This window comes from Anolis carolinensis, chromosome 5, assembly GCF_035594765.1.
Source record: "Anolis carolinensis isolate JA03-04 chromosome 5, rAnoCar3.1.pri, whole genome shotgun sequence".
NCBI lineage: Eukaryota > Metazoa > Chordata > Lepidosauria > Squamata > Dactyloidae > Anolis > Anolis carolinensis.
This window is the reverse complement of record NC_085845.1, coordinates 61,679,869-61,702,204: the sequence shown is the minus strand read 5'-3', so window position 1 is coordinate 61,702,204 and position 22,336 is coordinate 61,679,869. Positions and strand designations below refer to the sequence as shown.

Sequence of the window (22,336 nt, the reverse complement as noted above, 5' to 3'; positions counted from 1 at the left end):
AGCTATCCCTCCGAGTTTGGTGTCATCTGCAAACTTGGTAATCGTGCCTTCTAACCCTTCGTCTAAGTCGTTAATAAAGATGTTGAACAGAACCGGGCCCAGGACGGAGCCCTGCGGCACTCCACTTGTCACTTCTTTCCATGATGAAGACGACGCATTGGTGAGCACCCTTTGGGTTCATTCGCTTAGCCAATTACAGATCCACCTAACCGTAGTTTTGTCTAGCCCACATTTTACTAGTTTGTTTGCCAGAAGGTCGTGGGGGACTTTGTCGAAGGCCTTACTGAAATCTAGATACGCTACATCCACGGCATTCCCTGTATCGACCCAACTCGTAACTCTATCGAAAAAAGAGATCAGATTAGTCTGGCATGACTTGTTTTTGGTAAATCCGTGTTGACTATTAGCAATGACCGCATTTGTTTCTAAGTGTTTGCAGACCACTTCCTTAATGATCTTTTCCAGAATCTTGCCTGGTATTGATGTGAGGCTGACCGGACGGTAATTGTTTGGGTCGTTCTTTTTCCCCTTCTTGAAGATAGGGACCACATTTGCCCTCCTCCAATCTGCTGGGACTTCTCCTGTTCTCCAAGAGCTCTCGAAGATAATTGCTAGTGGTTCTGAAATAACTTCCGCTAATTCCTTCAATACTCTTGGATGTAGCTGATCTGGCCCTGGTGACTTGAATTCGTTTAGAGTGGCCAGGTGTTCCTGGACAACTTGTTTCCCTATTTGGGGTTGGATTTCCCCCAATCCTTCGTCCATTCCATGTTGCTGAGGTTGAAGATGGCTTTCTTTTTGTGAGAAGACCGAGGCAAAGAAGGCATTAAGCAGTTCTGCCTTTTCCCTATCCCCTGTCACCATCACCCCATCTTCTCCTTGCAGTGGCCCTATCGCCTCCTTTTTCTTCCTTTTTCTACCAACGTAAGCAAAAAAACCTTTTTTGTTGTTTTTTATGTCCCTGGCGAGCCTGAGCTCATTTTGCGCTTTAGCCTTGTGAACCTTTTCCCTACAGGTGTTGGCTATACGTTTGAATTCTTCTTTGGTGATTTCTCCCCTTTTCCACTTCTTGTGCATGTCACTTTTGAGCTTTAGCTCAGTTATAAGTTCTTTGGACATCCATTCTGGCTTCTTTGCATTTGTCTTATTTTTCTTCTTTGTTGGCACTGTTTGCATTTGCGCCTTGAGTATTTCACTTTTGAAAAACTCCCATCCATCCTTAACTCCCTTGTTTTTTAATATCGGCGTCCATGGAATGCCGTTCAGTAATTCCTTCATTTTTTGGAAGTCAGCTCTCTTAAAGTCCAGAATGCGTGTTTGACTTGTCTTAGTTTCAGCATTCCTTTGTATTGCAAACTGCAGGAGCACATGGCATTCATATGGCATTTATTAATTTCTCGTTTTGATGAGGTTCAGAGTTACTTTTAAGCATTCTTAGGCACTAAGGTCATCACCTTTTTTTCAAACAAAGTTAGGAATAGGGCTTTCTTGTTATCAGCATATCAGTTGAAGAAAGTGCTAATGTTTTGGATGTATAAATATAGAGACTATCCCTTGACACCTTACCTCTTTTCTTGCTGCCGGTCTTGCAGTTAGAGCTTGGAAATTTGGCTTCTTTGACTCTCAGAATCTTCCGTTTAGTTCATTAATATAAAAATATCTTTAAAGCAATTACCTTCAAAGGTATTGGTTCTCAACCTGTGGGTTCTCAGGTGTTTTGGCCTACAACTCTAAGAAATCCCAGCCAGTTTACCAGCTGTTAGGATTTCTGGGAGTTGAAGGCCAAAACATCTGGGGACTCATAGGTTGAGAACCACTGTGCAAAGGCTTTCTTATGAGAAATAAAGACAAAGTACAACAAATACAAAAAAAGATGTCATAAGCCCACCAACACTTTTAAGAGGAAGAAAATGAGTTTGCCTGGTTACATAACATAAGTCAACAGTCGGTATAATGCAAATACAAGAGGCAAATGCCAATAGGTTCTATATACTCTGATTGCAGATTACTGTGTCAGTGTGTCAGTGCCATGACACTTTTTCATCAAGCCGGCTATCATGCTTGATTGCGCTGCATAGTATCTGGCTGGGATCAGTGCTTGGATGAAGATGAAATGGTTGCAGCTCAGTTCAGACAAGAATTAGGCTATATTGGAAAGTTCAATGAACTAAATAATTGAACACTGAGCGGGCCAAGTTTTGAGCATTTCTTTCTTTTACTCACTCATTCTCTCCTTCCCTTCCTAAATAGGAGCTTACCTAACTGTTCATTCTTTCTTTCTTTTCCAGAAACTACCCAGGCTTTCTTAAGTGACAGGACACATTCGAGAAACAACTTAAATATAACATTTTCCCCTTCAACAAAGATGTTACCTTTGATTTATAGCCCTGTGGAGGAGTATAATTTATACAGAATCAATACTTTCCTGTTGCAAGTAACCACCTTTCTCTCAGCATATGAGCCTTCATTACTTGTACAGTAGACTCTCACTTATCCAACATAAACGGGCTGGCAGAACATTGGATAAGCGAATATGTTGGATAATAAGGAGAGATTAAGGAGAAGCCTATTAAACATCAAATTAGGTTATGATTTTACAAATTAAGCACCAAAACATCATGTTATACAACAAATTTGACAGAAAAAGTAGTTCAATATGCAATAATGCTACATAATAATTACTGTATTTACAAATTTAGCACCAAAATATCATGATATATTGAAAACATTGACTACAAAAATGTGTTGGATAATCCAGAACATTGGATAAGTGAATGTTGGATATGTGAGACTCTACTGCATATATTAAGGACCATAGAGCGGGAGTTTTCAAACTTTTTCAGCCACGGAGCCTTTTTTGAAACTAAAGTTTCTCATGGAGCCCCAAGAAATGTTTATGTATTATATATTATATTATATATAATGTATATATATCAGGCATGGGACCAGCCAGTGGCAGATGGATGGAGAATGTTTGTGTGAACTAATTCACACAGTACAAAAAAGAAGAAGAAAGGAAAATACAGAAACATACAATATTTAAAATAAAAAACAATTTTAACCAACATAAACTTAACAGTATTTCAGTGAAAGATTTCAGGGCAATACAGTCCAACCCCATTCTGCCATTCAGGAAAAGCATAACAGATGGCCACCCAGCCTTTGTAGTAGTAGTAGTAGTAGTAGTAATAGTAGTAGTAATAGAAAGCCAAGAGCTCATCCAATCAAACCCTCTTCTGCCATGCAGGAAAAACACTATTAAAGCATCCCTGAGCGGTGAGAGGGAAATAAGGTTGAGAAAGAGTCTGGGAAGTGAGGGAGGTGGGGGGAAAGGGTCCCAGTAACAAGGAAAAGAGTCTGGGTGGTGAGGAACAGGGAGGAGAAAGGGACTGTGCCCTGGGAGGACACTACTACTGCTGCTGCTACTGCTTTTTATGGCAGCTCAAAACTTTAATTTCCCTGCATTTCTCAGAGGAGGAAAGAGGAGGAGGCAGGAAGCAGCATAGCACTGTGGAGCCCCTCACTATCACTTGTATAGTGATATACAGACCATAGTTTGAGAACCCCTGCCATAGAGGAAAGAGAAAAATATACCCCCTTTGTACTCACACCTGATAGTAAGGATCTATTGTAGGTTTGCTAGTTCAGCAGCATTTCATTCAGATTTCAGAAACCAAATTGAGCATGGGTCAAAGACTCCATGTGATGTTACAGGTTGGGCTGGAATTGTTTGCAGACTTTAGAAACAAGCATAGAACATTTTCTGTAAATGGGCCCATAACATGGGTGAACCCCAGCTAATGAGGTGGTATGGCAACCCAGAGATAGGAAAAACATATTATGGTGGCTGACCAGTCTGCAAAATGTGCCCAGCGGTTGTAGTGGTTGCCAACATTCCTGTTAGCACTGGCATCATCTATGTAGATGCTGTTGCTGTAAAAAGCTCACTGCTATCCCTCTGGCAAGAGGTTGGACTGATGGCTTTTGTGTCTTTTCTGACTCAGTGGGTTTTTCTCAGGCCTTGAGCTTGGGCCACCAAGGATTGTAGAAGAAGAAAGCTTGTGAGTACCCGATCTGGTATTCAATTCACTGCGTTACTCCAAATATATACATTTACTGTCTCCCCCTGTAATCCCCACCGTGTTTATGGCTTGTTGGTGCACTTATATTGCACTAGGGAAATATTCATAAAAACACTGAATGAGAGATGTCTTGTGCCTATTGAGAATGGCTGAAAGGGGTACCTAGACTTTAAAGCCAATGCAAATCTATAAAATAGATTTCTTTCTCCAGTGTTGCTCTGAGTTTTTCCTCCTTTCCTAGAGCCCTGGAGAAGTATTATAAATCCCTGGGACTTTAGCTCTGAGATCTGTCTATATACAATACATTTCCTCACCTGGGCTCTATTCCCATTACATTGTTTTATGGTTGTATACCATGTGTACCATGTCACTCTGTCAACATCTGTAACTGATGTGTTATTTCTTAGTGGAATGGCAGCCACCAGACTGTCATATTACTGGATAGCTATTTATCAGAAAGACACATTTGTTCACTTTCATTATTCAAAATTCCACAGTAACACTACACTTTCCAGATTTCCAGTTCATCATTCTTACATGAGCTAGACCAACTTATGAACAGCACTTAACACAGTACTTTCCAACTAGAAATCTGATTGTATAATTGCAAACTTTGTCCAGATAAATAAACTGATGTTATTAGTTCTGAAAACATCTTAAATAGTCATTATATGTGTAATAGTGCATGGAGTTTAACTACATGGGAAATGATCACATTTTCTGTACTATGGGACCCTAATCTTGGTTACAATATGATGTTAATATGATAAACAATATGTTCATAATGAATGAATTGTGATGGAAGTTATTTTTCTCCTCTGGTTAGGTCTGCTAACCATGTTAGTACCTTTTGACAGAACAAGATATTCACTTTTCTTTGTACTCCTGAAACAGACCTGCAGATAAGTGAACATCATGTATTTTCCTATTCATGATGCATGACAAATATGACATTTTCCTGCAAAAAACATTGTGGCATCAATTTGACATGTTCTGGCTAGCCGCAGAATTATTGGCACAAATACTGGCCCTTGTTTGGGGGACTTCTTCCTCAACAAGGATTATTTTGTTATTGAAGTCGACTATTAGGCACAATACATTACACTCCCAATTCTGGGTCTGGGTCTGAGTATTGTAGAATATAGGTATAAACACTTCAGAAATTCATTTGAATTCTTATGAGGTTAGAAAGTACTTTAGACCATCCAAGTTTTTGTTTTTCATTCAAAATGGAAACCTGTTGAGGATTTTGACAACCTCTATGCAGGACGTTGACGTTTCCTCCTAGAAGACCAGAAAATGCATGTCTTGTTAAACTTTGTTCAGTCCCATTTCCTATCATCAACCACATTTGTAACATGCTCACACATACACCAGAAAGTCATGTCCAACCTGGATGAAGTTTCCTTATGTGAGGAAGGGGAAGAGCAGAGACAAGGTAACAAGGCCCAGTCAGAGCTACAGGAAACTGGCAGCTGTGTTCTTGAAGCAGATTCCCCATCATTCCATATAAACCCTAATGGAATGGAGTTATAGACTGAGGGCCCTTCCACACAGCCATATAACCCAGACTATCAAGGCAGAAAATCCCAAAATATCTGCGTTGAACTGGGTTATCTGAGTCCACACTGCCATATATTCCAGTTCAAAGCAGATAATGTGGCATTTTATTAGTTATATAGGGGCAGTGTGGAAGAGGCCGGAGCCATTTCATCCAGAGTTTCATACACAGAAACAGTAGCAAGAAAATCACAGAAAAGGCTTTGGCCTGCCTTAAAAGGGAAACCCTGAGATAATTGGGTCAGCTGTGCTACAACGTACCCATCACTTTTTTTTGCTGCAAAACAACAGCTCCACAATCTCCATTTGGCACTGTATGACATTCCCTCTTCTCTTGCTTTCTAAATCTTGACATGCCCCGTAGACTCTTCTTTGTGGTCATTTTGTGGTTACTAGTTTACCTTTTGAACTGCCTTTCATTCTTTGGCAATGGACTGCTTCAGGCACACTTCTGTTCTTATGAACCCTACACACACACACACACACACACACACACACAGACCCCTATATACTGGCTAGGTTTCTCAATCGATGCCTCATTGAATCTTGTATGACTCCTTGTGAATTTCCAGGTGGCAGGGATCCCTTTCTCCTCCATCCTACATGCTCCCCATGTACCCTTGCACCGTCCCCTTAGTCTTGGGGATCCCCATGAGTTCCTTGCCTTCCCAGGAACTGATGGGGACCCCCAAAGAACTCCTTTTTCCCTCAATGGCAGCCTAATTTCCACTCGTACAGCTCTGCATGCTGCTCCTTGAGCCCCAGTCCATATGTTACCCCGAGAACTCCACATTGGCAGGCCTCCACTTGTATGGGTTCCCCTATCCTCTATGGACCCTTTATGTATGTGATCTCATATCATCTATTATCATTGTATGTATTGTTGTATAAATATGAAGCAGGGTGACCCCATTGTGAACTCTGACCAGCAGTTCTAAGATCTGGGTGCCTCAGGTTGTCTCAGATCATCATCTTGTCAAAAGCACTTCCATGCACAGTGGACAATAGACTGTTAGATTTTCCCCTCCCCCTCCCCCAAGCCTGGGAGGGTTGGAGACCAGGCCACTTGGGATACTGAAAGCTCTTGAACATGTTAATCATTTTTCATGTAGGACATTTCCTTTTTGCGAGGAGCAGGGAATGTTGCAGACTTCCCAACAATGACATTTCCTCTTCCCAGAATCTAAGGTCATCTGATCCCATGAAGATATCCGGATTGCTGCTATTTGGAAAATGGAACTGACACTAATGTGTCAGACCCTCTCAAAGGAAAATGTTGTTTCAAATATTCATAGATAGGTCAGGCTGGATGGCTTCCAGCTATCACCTGACCTCTTTGACAAAAGGGCTCAGGAAGGGCCAACCATAATCCTATTATTATGTCAACATTCCTCTTTGTTTTACTGTTCCCAACTATCACCGTTGGCCAGCAGGGAGGCAGCGTCACAAGCGAGGCTCGTGTTCTCATTGGATGAGGCATGTAAACCCTCCCAGTCACTCCTCCCAGGCTGCTGATGTCAGAAGCACCCTGACCAAACAGCATCAAGCCAGCTCAGGGGGTGGGCACAGGAAATTCAAATTGGAAAAATGTATAGAAAGTGTAATTCTCTGTATTTTGGCATGCTGGCTTCTTCAGCAGATTACTGTGGTCGTCATCCTTTCCAGCTGGAACAGAAATAAACTTTGGTGGCTTTGCTTCATCCTGGTGAGATTTTTATTGGCTAAAGAGGAAAAACCTTTATTGGCTTCTCTAGCTCACCAGGCTTTGTGGACCCTCATTTCTGGGTCCTGCTGGTCCCTGCTCGGTGCAGGACCCCTAAATTTCTACTTGGCTTCAAAGTGTTAACATTTTAATGGAACCCACCTTTCTCAACATGTTCCTGTGAGTTAAAAATGAAATGAGTTAAAAGTTGAAATCTGTTGACAGTAAACTGGATTATACTGAAACAAAACCAGACATCTAGTTTCCTCCTTCTGGGCTAAGGATGGCCTTTCACTCTCCTATTATTATTGAGCTGGGTAATTTCCTTGCTGAAAAAATTTATGAAGTGAATGAGATTGAAAGTGTAAAAACAAAAGAAATACTTACCTTTTTATTGTGGTTTTTGAAATCTATTAGTGAACAAAACACAAAGAGTCAGCAGAGTAACTGGCTAAATCTGAGTTAGCGTCATGGTTAATTTAGTGACTATTACCCAGGAGAAATAAGTATGCAAGTAGTTACGTATTTCTTTCTTGCTTTAATGGCCACTATTGAACAATGAAGCTGGCTTAGAGCCCAGTTACACTAAAGATTGACAGATATGTAACTGCATTCTCATAGGCAATTTTGTATCTTTACTGCTGTAAGTAAAAGTAAAATAGTGTTGGAGAAACAATTTCACAGTTGTCCTGAAATACTGAAGTATTTCAGACTGATGTTGCTGCTGATATACTTGGTTAAAGGTAAAGGTTTTCCCTGACATTAAATCTAGTCATGTCCGACTCAGGGGGCGGGGGGGTTGGTGCCCATCTCAATTTCTAAGCCGAAGAGCCGGCGTCATCCGTAGGTGGCTCCAAGGTCATGTGGCTGGCATGACTGCATGGAGAACCCTTACCTTCCTGCCGGTGTGGTACCTATTGATCTACTCACATTTGCATGTTTTTGAACTGCTAGGTTGGCGGAAGCTGGGGCTAACAGCGGGCGCTCACCTCACTTCCAGGATTTGAACTGCCGACCTTTCGGTCAGGAAGTTCAACAGCTCAGTGGTTTAACCAGCTGTGCTGCTTGGTTAGGTTAGTGAAATCTAAAGCTGGCTTTTAGATTAATCAAACAAAATACCATACTTGCCATAAGTTAGAAGACCAAGAAATCAAAGTTTGAGATTACGATTTGCAGGTTACAACAGGGACGGTGTGTAGCCCTAAGGCCCATTTGGTGACCCACAAAGCCCTCCAGGACACCTTCAAATACCCCACTAAATATGGGTCCTAAACCATTAGGTTTCCTTGATCTCCCAAATCCCTTGCTGAAAGAATTAAAAAAAAATCAAGTGAAACTAAAAGTAAATTTCCTGAAAATGCAAAGTTGTGATACATTTGAAAGCCATAAGGTGAAAATTGGACCCCATCCTTGATGCAGTTGGCATTCTCCTTATATTTGTTTTGGGTGGTCATGCAGCTATAGTCCAGGAAATCCATAGGGAGACTAGAATGAGTTAAGATCCTATGTTATCAACTTTTCTTCCCTGAATGTTTTCTTCATTTTGTCCACAGAGTAGTATAGCTTTGGGGCACATGATGAAAGCTCATTGGCAGATGCACTGTGCTAGGCTACAGGATATGTGACCTATCAACACTTAAGCGCCACTTAATGTAGAGGAACTTATTTCTGAGTATGCATGCTCAGAACTGGATTGTTAATGAAACATAGGGAGTTAGCAAGGTTTGTCTTATAGACTCATAGAGTAATAGAGTTGAAAAAGACCACATGGGCCATCAAGCAACCCCCTACCATGCAGGAAAGGCACATCAAAGTATCCCTGACAGATGGCCATCCAGCCTCTGTTTAAAAGTTTCTAAGGAAGGAGCTTCCACTACACTCTGGGTCAGAGAGTTCCACTGTTGAACAGCTCATATGTCAGGAAGTTCATATGGTCAGGTGGAATCTCCTTTCCTGTTTTTTCTTCTTTGTGTCAGGAGTGACATGAGAAACTGCAAGTAGCTTCTGGTGTGAGAGAATTGGCCATCTGCAAGGACATTGCCCAGGGGACGCCCAGATGTTTGATGTTTTACCATCCTTGGGGGAGGCTTCTCCCATGTCCCCACATGGGGAGCTCAAACTCACAGAGGAAGCTCACATGCTCTTCCCGGATTCAAACCACTGACCTATTGGTCAGCAGACCTGCCGACACAAGGGTTTAACCCATTGTGCCACCGGGGGGCTCCTGCTTTCCTGTAATTTAAAGCCATTGCTCTGAGTCCTAGTTTCAAGGGCAGCAGAAAACAAGTCTGCTCCCTCTTCCTTATGACACCATTTCATATATTTGTACATGTCTATCATATCTCTTCTCAACCTTCTCTTCTGCATGCTAAACATACCCAGTTCTTTAAGATGCTGCTCGTAGGGTATGGTCTCCAGATCTTTGATCATTTTAGTCACCCTTCTCTGGACACCTTCCAGCTTGTCAATATCTCTTTTGAATTGTGATGCCCAGAATTGGACACAATATTCCAGGTGAGGTCTAACCAAAGCAGAATACAAGGGCACCATGACTTCCCTCAAGCTAGACATTATACTCCTTTTAATGCAGCCTAAAATCCCATTGCCCTTTTTAGCTGCTGCATCACACTGTTGGCTCATCTTCAGCGTTGTTTATGATGACTCCAAGATCTTTCTCACATGGACTGTTGTCAAGCCAGGCATTTTGTTTTTTCTGCCTAAGTGTCCTTGTAGAAATTCAGTTTGTTAGTTTTGGCCCAGCTCTCTAATCTATTAAGGTAATTTTGAATTCTGATCCTGTCCTCTGGAGTATTAACTATCCCGCTTAATTTGGTGTCATCTCCAAACTTCATAAACACTCCCTCTAAACCTTCATCCAAGTCATTAATAAAGATGTTGAATAGTACTGGGTCCAGGACCAAACCCTGCAGCACTCTACTAGCCACTTCTTATTCATAAGTCCAATATAGCTGCCATAGGCAGACCAGGGCACAGTGGACAGAATAAAGCCATGGCATTCACTTGCCTATATTAGATTTAGATTACATATAGAGGTAACTTTGTACTATTTCAGTTAAACTAGTGACCTTAATCACTCACAATATATTACGGTATTGACTTTGCTACTTTTCAGCCGAGCTGTGATTAGTTTGTGAATGCTACAATTAGTATTTGTTTAGTAATGAAATTAATATAAATGTCAAATCTCATTGTGGCAGTCTGAATTTAAACATCATCCAAGACCACCGATATTTCTCCTGACCCTAGTACCATCACCACTGGGTCACTTAGAAAAGAATGCAAGAACCAGCAGAGTAAAATACCACTCGTCTTATATATTAAATGGCATGTTTTATTCATATTTTGTTATATGGAAACAGGAAGGACTAATGAAATACACATGATGTGTTTTCCCTTTGAACTCCCTTGCGGTGTGTTGAACTCCAAAGTAATTCTCTTGTCACCCAATGATCTAAGGTACGGAAATGTAAATGCACTTCCAGACTGCAGTGTTCAATCAATTTGCATTCAAAATCAGATTGCAGAACTCCACAAATAAGTGGGTGCTCCCATGATGTACTTAACCTCTGCCATCCCTTTTTCTTACACCGTATTGGAGTGAGCTTTGTGATAGGTAGATATTACGTCTTTGTTTATCAGATAGAATACAAGGACTGCAATACTATGTAGGTTGAACCAAATGCCTATCCCATTGAATCTGATGGGATTCACTTTTGAGTATTCATGTGTAGGATTGCAATGTTAAAAGTTAAATGTATTTATATGTGAAATCCAATTAATTCATGTTGATTTTTTCACATAAGAATATGAGTATTTTTAACACAATTTGGAGGAGTATAATTTATTAAAAGACCAGATTTGTCAAAAATTGAAAGGCTATATTTTATGGGGGATACAGTATATTCCATTCTCTTGTTGATTTGACTGAACCACAGAAACATATATGCTATATAATCCCTATCAGTTCATCCCGTCCCCCCGGAACTGAATTGTGTTGCTGCATTAGCATGGTTAAAACCATTTTAATTTAAATGGAGAATAGCACATGTTTAATAGAAAATGCAGTGAAATACTGGTAGTCTATGGAAGGGAGAAAAAAAGTCTTGCAGTATTGCAGCATCTAAAGCTACAGGCATCTGGGCTTTCCCATTTTGGTAGCAAATAGGGGGAATGATAGGTTCTTCGTCTGCTTCAGGGAGACACCCCTCCATCTGTTCACATGCAGCCTGTTTCCAATTTAAAGCACAGATTTCAATGCAAACATCAATTTCTCCCCCTCCCCATTTTATATGCAAAGCGAGCCTTATGAATCACAGCGACACTGCTACTGGGACCCCAACCAAATTCTTTCCCCCCTCCCCAGCCAAAATTCACAGGCTTTTCATTTGAATACCTGCTTACAGTGGCATACAATGGACAGCTTTGCGAAGAAAAATTGATAATCTTCACGGAAGAGTAATTTGAATGAAATTACACTTGACAGCCCGTCTCCAAGCAAGCAAGGAGAGTGAGGGGAGTCTTAGCTAAGCTCCGAGGACCTGCTTAAGCTAGTGCTCTTGAAGCTTCGCAAGGAAAATAAATCCACAGTTTTACCAACATCTGAGCGAGGCTTTTGATTAAACCTGTGCAGCTGTTTCTCGTGAAGAAAAGGTAGCCATGGAAGAAAATATGGAAGAAGGACAGACACAAAAAGGTATTGTGATAAACTAGTTGGGTTTTTTGGGGGGAGTTGCCTCTCGGTTTATTCTCTCTGTCTTTGCACAATTACAAAAATCTTTGCATAGATGCTTTTTCTTGATTTCTTCTTCTTGGGCATTTGTAGCTCATGCGGCAAGATAGTTTACTAGTATTTTGCCACATTGTTCCCAAATAGTTCAGGCTTAAAGAATTCACACGCTAGTCCTATATGTAAAATACTGTCTGCATTTAATACTAAGTGTTTCCCAGACAAGTCTTTGTTAACCTTCATTTATTTCATGTTTTCACGCTTGTCTAGCTGGGTCAAGGGAGCCCAGTGTGAACTAAGAGAGAGCCACTCACACACAACATTTGCAGCTAGTTGCATTTAGCCATCTAACAAAGTGACCATTATTTGACACCTCTGAATGGGTTTCCAGTCTAAACAAAGACTCTTGAGTGGATTTTGCAAATTTGTGGTAGAGCTGTCTCTGTGTCTTTTTTCTCCCTTTTTCTCCTGCTATCTGTTGGACGAGCCTTGTTGTGTGGTGTATTGTGAGAAAATGGTTGTAAATGTTGAAAGATTGTGCCTTGACATTCCCTTTCTTTCTAATTATGTTCACTGCATTTTTTGTTTCTAAATAAAATGGTAAATGATGAGTATTCATATATTATTTTATGCATAATTTATTGTGGACATTATGTGTAATGGACACTACAGCATGTGCCACCTTTAAAAAGACACATTGTGTTTATTGCCCTGCACGCCAGGTGATAGCTCTGCATTTTTACACTAGTTAAAAGTCCCTACCTCTTCCCCCGCCCTATCATCTCCTGCATCATCCTCAGTTGTTACATCAGTGCTTTTTGTGTTGCTCTGGGCATTAAAAAGCACTTATTAAAGCAGATGTTTTGTATAACCAATGCACCTGTAATGCGAGTACATCTAAGTCCGATGTGCTTACAGGGACAGTCTACCTCAAAACAGTTTTATTAAAATGGCTTTGGGAACTGATGAAAACACCTCGGTATCCCAAACCCTCAATCTTGCTGTTGCATCTGTGTTCCAGCTTCCATATCCATGTTCAGTCTGCCTGCTACATGTAGATGTCATGCTTTTCTCATTAGACCTGACCCACTTAAATGGCATGCAGCTTTTCAGTGTTTACTAACTCTTGGTACGGCAAATTATCATGGATGCCTGCATTTTTTTTCTGTGCAGAAATGAAAAATTTCACCAGTAATTTTGTGCATGAATTTTAAGAATGTTTCAAACAGTGTGTTCCAGGAAGGTATTTTTTTGATGCTAATGGTGTAAGTATATGTGCTTGCTGACGCTATCAAAACAAGCAATTTCATCATCAGCTCAAAAAAAGAGATTAGCATTTGCATGCATTAAATGCAGCTTTCAGAGCCTACAAACAGTGTACACTAAATACATTTTTTCAAAGCTTGTGAGGAAATAGCACACAATTGTTTTTATCATAGAAAAATTGGAAACGTTCCAACCTTGGCCACAAATTCACGATGACGAACCCAAAAGGAAAGTCAGGGCAAGTGGTATAAATCAGAATTGCAGGACAGCTTCATGGAAGCATCACTAAATGTATTCACAGTTAATAAAATAAATTATTTTAACAGTTTGGCATAGACAAATAGTGTATTTTCCCCCATACAATATGTTATGAGTAAGATCCAATTTCTTTTCCATGTTCACAAAAATGGGAAGGTGGCATTTATTTTTTTAATCTGGATTTAAAGCAAGAATTGTTATTACCTTGACATTGTTTGGGAGCAGAATAGAAAACATGTATGCTAAGCACTAATGAAAAATTACACTTGGATGCCTATTTTGTAAATGTAGGTGTCAGTATCCTGAGATGTGAATATTATGATCTGAAATGGAGAGATATTTATGTGGCAATGAAATACATTATAGTCCCTAGAGGTATTTAAGGGCTATTCGCAGTCTTGGTGCCCTCATTCCTAGAAGTGATTTTGTAAAGCAGGATGTTGCTACTATTTCATGCATTCCTGAGCCTTCATTGTATGTTGTGGTGTGATTGTTTAAAGCTGGTTTAAAACAGTCCGTTTGTCATATTAATTGTGACAGAATCACACAAGTGCTATTGTTTTGTATATGCTGCCATCTTAACTGGAATATTTTCTCTCTCTTGATCTCCTCTTCTCCCATCTCTGAATGAAGTATAAATTGTTTCCCTGCCTACTGCACAGCAGCATGTGTTGCGTCTCCTCTGCACACCACAACACTGCATGTAGCTAGCAGCCATGATGGTTTCATGTTAATGTAGCTCACAGACATGATGCAAATTGTTGCGACAAGTGACATGTTATTACTTGATCAACAATCGTATTTGTGTACCACTGACTGATAAAACGAGCAGATTGAATAATGTTGTTAATTTTACATTCAATTCGATGCCATTGCTTGTGCGCATAACCATGCACCCATAAACACTCACACACACACACATCCACATGAACATATTTATTTTTACTCTTTATGTTCAATAAATGGCAGAAATTGATTTGTTTACTTCATAGTAGTGTCATAATATCCGTCCCCAGGTGAAATTTTACCTTTGCCATAAACACACTAGGGACATCCTTTTTGTAGTATTGCGTCTAATAATACCATGTTACCTCACTGGATTGTTGCAGCATATGAGATAACAGTATGTTACCTTATATCCGTGTTGTAAGCATTATAGCTGGATAATACCTGGGAAGTGCTTTCAATACTTGAAAGCATTATGTAAACAAGTCTTCTTTGGGCTGTTAACATTTGCTAACATGAGATTCAGTGCAATCTGTTAGTGTGATGTGGCTTGGGAGTTCCTGGCTATAGTCCCCACTGAGCCATGAAATTCACTTGGTGACCTTAGGGCAGTTCCCTTCTCCCCTCTCCTTCTCTTTGTGCATCAACTGTTTTGCAAGGTTGTTGTGAGGATAACATGAGGTATGGAGAGTTGTGTGCCGCCTTGATCTCATTGGAAGAATAGTGTGATAACTATCCCCTTCAAATCCTCCTGTCTTTTCCCCTTGAAAATGCAAATGGTTTAGTTCTATACTAGGATACTGCTAAATTGCTATATGCATGCAGCAAGATCTAACATACTGAAAAAGATAATTGTGTGTTAATTTTGGCCATTTCACAATAGCCCTCCATTACCTACTTGCATGAAATTCCTGATTATCTAGGTCCACACTGTAGTCCTGTGTCTTTGAACCTGTATGCGAATGATGATCTGAATTAATTAATTGTTTATCCAGATGTTTTGGGTCTTCTCCAAGCCATGAGAATAAACAGTATCCTTTTCAGCATTCAAGTGAAGAGAAGCCCTTTCATTTCTATAGTCCACTTGTCCTTATTCTGAGCCATAACAAAGTCACTAAGTAAAATTCTGGCAACAGAACCCAGTTTTGTGTTCATTGACCAGATTGGCTAAATTCAAGGGGACATTGTGAGATCAAGACAGTCTGTATTTTTTCATGCTAAATTCAGATTATGTGAGCAGTTTCTTAGACTAAATAATATGCTAAATGCATAAATGCTTTTGTTTGCCTATATTTGTGTGACCCCCCCAAACAATCTCAAACCTCACAGCAGTCCTCACCAAATCAGAACTAGAACATTGAGAGATAAGGGTGCTGTTTCCCTTCAACCAATTCCTCAGTTTAGCTGGCTCACTCTAATTCTAAGATTTCCAACATGAAGGAAACTGCTATGAGCAAAATCTGCAGAATCTCATGCAGGGAAAATATATTTGAGAAATGGAAAGGTAGAAGAATTAATTTGGAAACAGGAGAAAGGATCAAGACCCTCTCTGCATGATAATCTGGGTACCCTCTTCCATGGCCATTTTATTTTCAATGCAAACTTACCTTGTTTAGTTTGGCCCTTTGGCAGATCACAAAGTGACACTTACCCTTTGTAGCAAAAAGTAGAGGGAGGAATTGGGGAATATGGGAGTAAGGACCTAATCTCATTGATTTTTTTCAGCATCTTGGGATGCTTTCAGGACGTTGGGAGGACAGAGCCCATCAGGGCTACTTCCACTGGGGCTCTGTTCTCTCAGTGTCTTCTTGAAAGCATCCTAGGATGCTTCCTAGAGAACACAGAAGGCTTCCTATGTTCTCATTGACAAGAACTGGGCTAGTATGGAGGTAAGCTGGGTGGTGACGATGGGGAAAAGCCAATGCGAGCAATGTGGTATGCATGGTGATGGTTTTCCCCACTGCCGGCTGGATTTACCATGCTGCCTGGCAAATCCCCCCACTATCACCCACTTTTTGGACCTCAGTGTGATGAGGTCCTAAGAAATAGAGCTTGTGGACATGCAGCAAAGGATGTTTGTATTCAGAACTCAATGTATTCCTTATTCAAGAATAAAGACTAGTGAAGATGAGTCAAGGGGTTCCCTCAGAATTCTTTCCTCCAACATCAACTTAGGATCATTTGGCCAGCAACTGGTTTTATTGCTCAGAGGATCCATGGAAGCAGCAACAAGAGGATTTAGGGGAGGCTAGTGTTCAAGTGTGAGCCGTACTTATGAGAAGAGATTTATCCAGAGTTCTGGAATTCTGGCCTGCATAAATAGGGGTATAGCATCTAGATCCAGGGAAGTCATGCTACCCCTCTATTCTGCCTTGGTCAAACCACACCTGGAATACTGTGTCCAATTCTGAGCACCACAATTGAAGGGAGATGTTGACAAGTTGTAAAGAATCCAGAGAGGGCAACTAAAATGATCAAAGGTCTGGAGAACAAGCCCTATGAGGAGAGGCTTAAAGAACTGGCCATGTTTAGCCTGCAGAAGAGAAGGCTGAGAGAAGACATGATAGCCATGTGCAAATACATGAAGGGAAGTCATAGGGAGGAGGGAGCAAGCTTGTTTTCTGCTGCCCTGCAGACTAGGACACGGAACAATGGCTTCAAACTACAGGAAAGGAGATTCCACCTGAACATTAGGAAGAACTTTCTGACTGTGAGGGCTGTTCAGTAGTGGAACTCTCTGCCCCGGACTGTGGTGGAGGCTCCTTCTTTGGAGGCTTTTAAGCAGAGACTGGATGGCCATCTGTTGGGGGTGCTTTGAACGCGATTTCCTGCTTCTTGGCAGGGGGTTGGACTGGATGGCCCATGAGGTCTCTTCCAACTCTACTATTCTATGATTCTATGATTCTATGAGTTTGACACTGCCATTTTGGCAGTCTCAAACAGGAAGCATAAATAGGAGGCTTTCTGATGGGATGCATTTGTCTTGGCTGATTACAAATTGTGCAAGATTTGCAGGGTGTAGGTCTTCCCCAACCTCAAGATGTGTTGGATTACAACTTCCTTTCCTTTCTTCTAACCAGTTCAGCCAGAGCTTTGGAAGCTTTTGGGGGGAAAATCCCAGAATCTCACAAACAATCTGACTTGTGTCCATGCTAAATGAGAGATTTTTGCAGTGAAATATTAACAAGGCATCCTATGCAATCTGGGAACAATGTAAGTTGTAGCCCAACACATTTGGGGAGCACCATATTGAACAGGCATTAGCAAACTTCAGCCCTCCATGTGTTTTGATTTCAACTCCCATAATTCCTAACAGCTGGGAAGCTGACTGGGTTTTCTAGAAGTTGAAGTACAAAACACCTGATGGGCTGAAGTTTGCCCATGCCTGATATTGAGGAAGGCCATAGTAAAGGGAGAAGATAATGAAGAAGACCAATAGGATTGAAGATATTCAAACTGAGAAATATGCATGTGCTGACTGTACAACCAGAAGAATATCCAGGACTCAGGATCTGAAAATGAGATGGAAGAGAGGATAGGCCAGAGCCCATCAATAGTGCTTCAAGTCTAACTTCAAACTGATCACAAGTTGAGGATATTTTATCTGAAATCCTTGACACCAGAAGTGTTTTGGATTTGGATTTTTTTTATTCCATAACAATTGTACTTGCATATATGTATACAATAAGATAGCTTGAAGATAGGAACAAAGATATCAGAATTATTGATAATGGACGTTCAACATGTATTAGAAATAGGTAAAGGTAAAGGTTTCCCCTGACATTAAGTCCAGTCGTGTCCGACTCTGGGGGTTGGTGCTCATCTCCATTTCTAAGCCGAAGAGCCGGCGTTGTCCATAGACACCTCCAAGGTCATGTGGCCGGCATGACTGCATGGAGCGCCATTACCTTCCCGCCGGAGCGGTACCTATTGATCTACTCACATTGGCATGTTTTCAAACTGCTAGGTTGGCAGGAGCTGGAGCAACAGCGGGCGCTCAAGCTGCTCCCGTGATTTGAACCTGGGACCTTTCGGTCTGCAAGTTCAGCAGCTCAGCGCTTTAACGCACTTCGCCACCATTAAGAAATACCAGTAAAATAACTGCTGAATGACACTCAAATCTTCTTTATTTTTTGTCATTTACTACTGCTGCTACCCCACTTGCTCCTCCTATCCATCTCTGCCCTGCCCCCTGGCCATGAAATTTTCCCCCAGTGGTTGTTATTGTGTTTGGGGGGAAAGCCAAGACTTAGGATTCCTTTACACTATAAAATTATAACACATTGTATTTATGGAATCTATCCTATGGAACCATGTGAACTTTGATGAGGCACAAGAACTTTCTGGTGGATAATTCTAAATACAACACTACACTGTAAATCCCATATGATAGAGGATTCCATATGATAGAGCCATATTATATCATATGGAATCGTAAAGTAGTATTAAAACACTATAGTAGAGAGAAAAGTACAAAAAATTTCAGCAGTCATTAGACTTGCTAGTATGAGATCAAGCTGAAGAGAAGGCTCAAAGTCTTATGAGTCTGCTCTTTATCTCTTTTTGTCTTGGGCTTGTCTTCCCTTGATGAGGACTCCAAGCTGCGACACTTTGAAAGATCAGTACTTGTCTGGTCTTCCAGTATCGACTAGAGCTTGAATAAATTTTTAAGACCACAGCTCTCAGAATCTCCCAGCCAGCCTCTGATCCTGTCATCCACTTGAGCCTTCTGGAACCAGGTTCCAAAAGCTCCAGTGAGCAATGCCTGATATTTTAACGACACTTTGTATTATATATTGTCAGAGACTTACCAGAAGTGTATGAAAATCTCTACAAAACATTTTGGACATTGACTATAACATAAATAAATATTGATCAGGAATTCTGAAATCCGAAATATTCCAAAATTCAAGATGGTCCACATGGATGGCTGTCTCACGCCTTTGATTTTGCATTGTTCAATTTGTTTCATGCATAAAATTATTATCTTTGGCTAAGCATATAAACTATGTACAAAACATAATTGAATATTGTGTTTAGACCTGGGTCCCATCTCCAAAATATCTCATGCAAATATATCAAAAAAGTAAAATCCCAAATATTTCTGGTCCCAAACATTTTGGACAAGAGAGATTCAACGTGTAATAATATCTTACTGAATTAGAAGAAATTAATTACATTGTTTGACATGTTCTGCAGAGAATTTGGAATCTTGCAAAATGTGATGAATGCATAATAGAAGCAGGCCATTATACGTTAATCTATATCCAAAGTGTTTCTTGCTTAAGTTTTAATAATACTAAATTTTACTTGGCTTTTCACTATGCAAGAGCTTGTCATATAGCATTTTATGTAGTACTAGCTATGCCCGGCCACGCGTTGCTGTGGCAAAGTATGGTGGTATGGGAAATAAAGTATTGAGGAATTGGTGGTAGTTGAATCCCTTCTTATTATCCAACATATTCATTTATCCAACCTTCTGCCAACCTGTTTATGTTGGATAAGTGAGACTCTACTGTATATTGATAATGTTATATTATCTGCTTAGAACTGGATTATATGAGGCCCCTTCTACACAGCTGTATAAAATGCACACTGAAGTGGATTATATGGCAGTGTGGAGTCAAGATAATGCAGTTCAAAGCAGATAATATAAGATTATAAATGGGTTATATAGCTGTGTGGAAGGGCCTTGAGTCTACACTGCCATATAATCCAGTTCAAATCTGATAATCTGTATTTTATAGGCAGTGTGGAAGAGGCCTAAGTGAGGCCTAACTCTGCCTGTCTCCTGGGCTGAGTGGGTTGTTAGGAGACCAAGTGGGCGGAGCTTAGCCTTCTAACTGGCAGCAATTGGAGAAAAATAATTATTCCTCTCCCTCTAATTAGGACTTTATTTTTCTTTTCTTTTTGTTGTATCAATCTAGAGGCATGGATGAGGGGTTGTGCTGTCACTTTTCGAGGTTGTGGGGTGTTTAGTTTTGTTGTTTTGTCTGCTGCTGTGATTCCATCACTCTTTTATATATATAGATTTTAAGGGGGCATCTCGCCATTGATGTATGTAGCATTTTAATGATTAACATAGTATTTTAATGGTGTATTTCGTGTTGTGTTTTATAATCTGGTTATTACTGTATGTATTCATTTGTTTGTCCTATATGTGAAAGACCTATAGTCTAAGCACTGAATAAACTAATTATGTATAGCTTTGATTGTTAAAACAGCAGTCCTATTAACAAAAGTCCTTATTTGCTGGACTCATTTGTCCAGTTGGGTATTTTTTCTGTGGATGGCTGTGTTTCAGCAGAAATTGTTCAGCAGAGACAATGAAGTATGGATTATGCCATTGTTCCTTCTTACATTGTATGTTTTCCCACATATAAGTTGTCAGCTCATTTGTTTTTGGAGGCGAATAATATATCCATTCTTTGCTGTGCTGCCCTGGTTGTGGAACACTCTCCTCTCAGAGACCTGATTGGTGCCATCAATGACGACATGTCAGTGCCAGGTAAAAACATGGCATTTCAGATCTAGCTGAATTAGTCCAAATCAACACAAGTGTTACGACTGTAAACTGTTTTTAACTGATTTAAATGGTCTTGTGTTAACTTGTCAAGTTTTTTGGTAAGCTTTTAGCAAGTTAAATTTGTGATGATTTTATACTGTTTAAATGTTTGCCAACCTAGCAGTCCAAAAACATGCAAATGTGAGTAGATCAATAGGTACCGCTTCGGCGGGAAGGTAACAGCGCTCCATGCAGTCATGCCAGCCACATGACCTTGGAGGTGTCTACGGACAACGTCGGCTCTTCGGCTTAGAAATGGAGATGAGCAGCAACCCTCAGAGTTGAACACGACAGGATTTGATGTCGGGGGAATTTTTTACTTTTGCTAAATTGGTTAAATCCATTTTATTGCCAAGTGACCATATGTTATAGGATAAATATTTTAAAAAATACACATACAGGTTCAGCATTCCTTTTCCAGAATTCTGGTAACCAAAATATTCAAAAATCTGAAATTATCCACATGGGTGGCTAATATAGTGAGACCTTTGCTTTCTGAAAGTTCAGTGTTTTGCTTTGTTAAGATGATTTAAAATGTTGTGTACAGAATTATCTTCAGGGTATGTGTTTAAGGTGTATATAAAACTTCAGTGAATTATGTGCTTAGACTTGGGTTCTATTTCCAAGAGATGACATTATGTAGGTATATGCAAATACAGGTATTCCAAATCCAAAAAATCAAAATCCAATCCAGATAAGGGATAGTCAACCCCCTGTCTTTCCACACACACACACACACACACCTCCCATTCACACCACTATTAAACACTATACTGTATTATATTTTGTTAAAAAATATTGATACCTATTTTAATTATATAGATAACAGATAAAATGTGAATGTAGCCAACAAGTTTGTTGGTCTTTTAGGATCAGGACTGGCTTAGGTTGGTTTCACCCATGGTGCAAAAGGCTGTATTTACTCAATTCTATTTACTCTAATGCTCACCTTTTTGGACTAAATTACCTTCCCAAAATTAGAGTATGCATTATATTTGCGTAATATGGTAAATACTTTTTTGGGTTTCAGGATTTTAAAAATTGAGGTGTGCATAAGATTTTATGGCACATTAGACTCGAGTAAATATGGGGCTCTTCCTCATACCATGTACAGAAAAAATGTAGACTAGTATACTATTTGAATAGTGGGCCAATGCTGATGTTTTTACAGTTGCCTCCACTTCACCTGAAAGCAACATTCTAGCTCAAGGAGTATGCAGCTTGGGCCCATCCACAGTACAGGCAGCCCCCGAGTTACAAACATCTGACTTAGAAACAACTCATAGTTAAGAACTGGGGCGAGACAACACGAAGTAAGAGAAATCTACCTCTCGGAAGAGAAATTCACCCCACTGAAGCTTTCCATTAATCCTTGTTTCCACAAGCCATTTTTTTTTCAAAATCCAATTATTACAAGGTCAGAAAGTGAG

General features: G+C 40.2%; 1 protein-coding gene across 3 annotated transcripts in view; it reads left to right on the top strand.

The window, feature by feature from the left end:
• Window positions 1–22,336, top strand: part of gpm6a (glycoprotein M6A) — a 274,778-nt gene that overhangs the window by 110,676 nt on the left and 141,766 nt on the right. Inside the window, exon 1 of one of the 3 annotated variants that reach the window (XM_062981386.1) lies at window positions 11,535–12,058. The exons of 1 other annotated variant lie outside the window; for it this stretch is intronic. In XM_062981386.1, coding sequence (XP_062837456.1) covers window positions 12,022–12,058 — 37 coding nt within the window. In that variant the 5' untranslated portion in view covers window positions 11,535–12,021. Of the gene's footprint in view, window positions 1–11,534; window positions 12,059–22,336 lie in introns of those variants that run through there. One more of the 3 variants, XM_062981387.1, reaches the window with a different exon arrangement.